Source organism: Octopus bimaculoides, chromosome 1 (assembly GCF_001194135.2).
Source record: "Octopus bimaculoides isolate UCB-OBI-ISO-001 chromosome 1, ASM119413v2, whole genome shotgun sequence".
NCBI lineage: Eukaryota > Metazoa > Mollusca > Cephalopoda > Octopoda > Octopodidae > Octopus > Octopus bimaculoides.
In genome coordinates this window covers 21,876,758-21,880,231 of record NC_068981.1, presented here as the reverse complement: position 1 = coordinate 21,880,231, position 3,474 = coordinate 21,876,758, and the positions used below count along the sequence as shown (strand labels likewise).

Sequence of the window (3,474 nt, the reverse complement as noted above, 5' to 3'; positions counted from 1 at the left end):
CCCCTGGACTGGCTCTTGTGCAGGTGGCACATAAAAGACACCATTTTGAGCGTGGCCGTTGCCAGTACCACCTGACTGGCCATCGTGCGGGTGACACGTAAAAGCACCCACTACATTCTCTGAGTGGTTGGCGTTAGGAAGGGCATCCAGCTGTAGAAACTCTGCCAAATTAGATTGGAGCCTGGTGTTGCCATCCAGTTTCACCAGTCCTCAGTCAAATCGTCCAACCCATGCTAGCATGGAAAGCGGACGTTAAACGATGATGATGATGATGATGATTATTATTATTATTGAGTGAGAAAGCAATGCATGCCATGAAAGTGAAACTGGGGTACAAATATATGAAACCCAGTATACCCATCATGACTACCCGTCTGATAAGGGTACACTAGGCACATGCATCACAACCATATGTGTACGACATGGTCATTTCATTATTTACATTATTTGCATTTGATGGATATTTATCCTCATCTTGTTTGTTGTTAACACAATGTTTCGATTCCAGGCAGTGACCGAATAATAATAATAATAATAATAATGATAATAATAATGATAATAATAACATCAAAAAATACCTTAGGAATGAGAACACAGGTTCGAAATTTCCCCAAGACACCTGATGAAGGCTGAAGAGTATATCAACTGAAACGTTGTGTTAACAACAAACAAGATGAGGACAAATATCCATCAAATGTAAATAATGTAAATAATGTAAACAATTCCTCATCTCTTAAATATAGAACTGTATAGTCATTTCATATCAAAATAAACAACACATGACCTTGCAGCTGGGGCACCCAGTTAGAATTTTCTTCTGGTCAAGTAGCCCCTCCCACTCAAAAGGTCCCTGAATAAGTTTTGTTTAAGGATGATGAACAAAACACACATATTTCCAGAGGTGAATTATTCAAAGCCCCAAAAGTTCCTCTCAACACATGGCTATGATGCTTCTCCCACTACTCCTGCTCGTGATCAGAGATGCACATATTGTCAAACTGGGACATGCTCAACTGGTTAAGGTCAAACAACTGATAAGCAAACCTGTGGTATTGAGCAGAATATTTACTGTAGCCTATCTTTTACACCAAGACAAAATATCATCATTATTATTATTATTATTATTATTATTATTATTATTATTATTATTATTATTATTATTATTATTATTACTCCTGAATTTTAAGGTGGCAAACTGGTATATTAGCATGCAAAACAAAATGCTCAGTGCCCAGCTTTAAATTCTGAGTTCAAATGCTGTCAAGTCTGGCTTCGTCATTCATTCTTTCAGGGTTGCTATAATGGATATCAGCTAAGCACTGGGGTCAATGTAATCAACTAACTACTATCCCTAAAATTACTGGCCTTGTGCCAAAGTTTGAAACAATTATTCTTGAATTTATGTTTTTATGGAAATGTTTTGTGGTATCTTTACAGCATGCATCTAGAACAAAATGCATGTGGTGGAAGAGAAAGATTTAAAACAAAATTGCAAATAAGGCTAAAAATAATTCAAAATGACATTACAAGACAACACATGTTTTTTAAACATGAACTTCCTTCATTTGTGCAAGACAGTAAGTAATTCTCTTCCCCCTTTTCCTCCTTCTCCTCCTCCTCCTCAAATTTTTTTGCTGTACCTTACATCTTTCTAGAAGAGCCATATCACTAAAGTCTGCTACCAAACTGCGACCTTAATCTTGTTGTCACAAACTTGGAAATTTTAAAATTAAGTGAAAATTTTCAAATTTGTTATGTCTGGTGCTATTTTTCACACTGAATCTGAATTTGGGATTCATTTATTTCCAGAAACATAATTAGAAAAGTGTTACAGAGTTTCAAAATTTGATCATTTTCTGTTTAACCAGAAAACAGGAATTGGAAGCTGGCATTTTCTGCATTATAGCTGTTTGTCACAAAATGACAGACAGAAATAACAGAGGAAGAAAACTTGAGGATGTTATTCCGGTGGCGAAGGCATCAGACTACAGCTTTGCCTGTTATTATGGAAACAGATACCACTATGAGATTTACAGTCATGTACATAATAGTGACTTTTTATTGGCTAAAATTACCCCAAGTTTGCAAAATTTAAGAGGAATTAACTTTTTGTTTATTGATTTATAACAAAAATTAATTTTATTTTCATAATTAGTATACAAAACTAAATCTGTATACCAAATTTGAACAAAATTGAGAAAATGCAGAATCTGTGACAGCAACCATAAACGTCTTACTCTTCCCCTGCCATCATCATCACTTTTTTAGTTTATATCAGAGTTAAACACAGCTCTCTTCTTTACATCTACCCCTATCATTAATATTATATCTTCTCCTATCAACAATATATCTACTCTAGTCATCAAAGATAGTGACCCCTATCACTAACAAAACCTTTTTCTATCAATATATCTGCACTATCACCAAAATACATCTTTTAACTTCATCACCACTCTTAATAGCAGTATATCCACTTTTATCGCCAATATGTCCAACCCATGCCAGCATAGAAAACAGACATCAAATGATGATGATGATGTCAACCCATGTAGCCAATATACATGCCTGTCACCAAAAGACCTAACCCAACAACCAATATATTCACACCCATCACTAATATAATATATCCACTCTTATATCCACTATATCCATCCTTATGGCCAATATATATCTACCCCTCTCATCTTAGAGAGGGCCAGATCATATATCACCCCTCTCATCTTAGAGCGCCCCAAATCAGAAAGGTACCAGCACCTCTGAAAAATAAAAATAAAGCAAAAAAGAAACATATCAATTTATCATGTTCTCATTTGGACCAGCTCTGGTTCAGAAAACTAATGACCAAGGACATTCTAGTCATATCCATCCAGTTTGTTTTCCAAACACATTATCCAATGTCTTTGTCTTTTGATAGCATAGCAGGATGGGAAATGAGGGAGATTTGGCTGCTAGTTTTAACTGTTTGAGCAATCACATATGAGTTTCCTCATTGTCTTGTAATTTATCATTATCTTTCATCTCTTACTTATTTTAATCGTTGGATTGTGGCCATACTGGGGCACCACTTTGATCTCTTTCTCTAAAACTAAGTCAAGAGGATGTAGACAAACCAACACCTGTCAAGCAATATGGGGTACAGACACAAACACAGGAACACATACATAGATACATACATATATAATGAACTTCTTTCTGCTTCCGTCTACCAAACCCACTTACAAGGCTTTAGTCAGCTTGGGGCTATATTATATATATTTATATATATATATATGTGTGTGTGTACATTCAAGCGAGGTCGTTGCCAGTGCCGCTGTAGAAACTCTGCCAGATCAGATTGGAGCCTGGTGCAGCCTTCTGGCTTGCCAGTCCTCAGTCAAATCATCCAACCCATGCCAGCATGGAAAGTGGACGTTAAACAATGATGATGATGAGGATGATGATATATATATATATATATATATATATATATATATA

At 35.8% G+C, this 3,474-nt stretch overlaps 1 protein-coding gene across 1 annotated transcript in view; it reads left to right on the top strand.

Annotated features, from left to right (window-relative positions):
- The window catches only part of LOC106878074 (uncharacterized), a 24,468-nt gene extending 22,651 nt beyond the window's left edge, over window positions 1–1,817 (top strand). The window contains exons 10-11 of the mRNA XM_052974521.1: window positions 1,438–1,577; window positions 1,810–1,817. Coding sequence (XP_052830481.1) covers window positions 1,438–1,577; window positions 1,810–1,817 — 148 coding nt within the window. The remainder of the gene's footprint in view (window positions 1–1,437; window positions 1,578–1,809) is intronic.
- The last annotated feature ends 1,657 nt before the right edge of the window (window positions 1,818–3,474 follow it).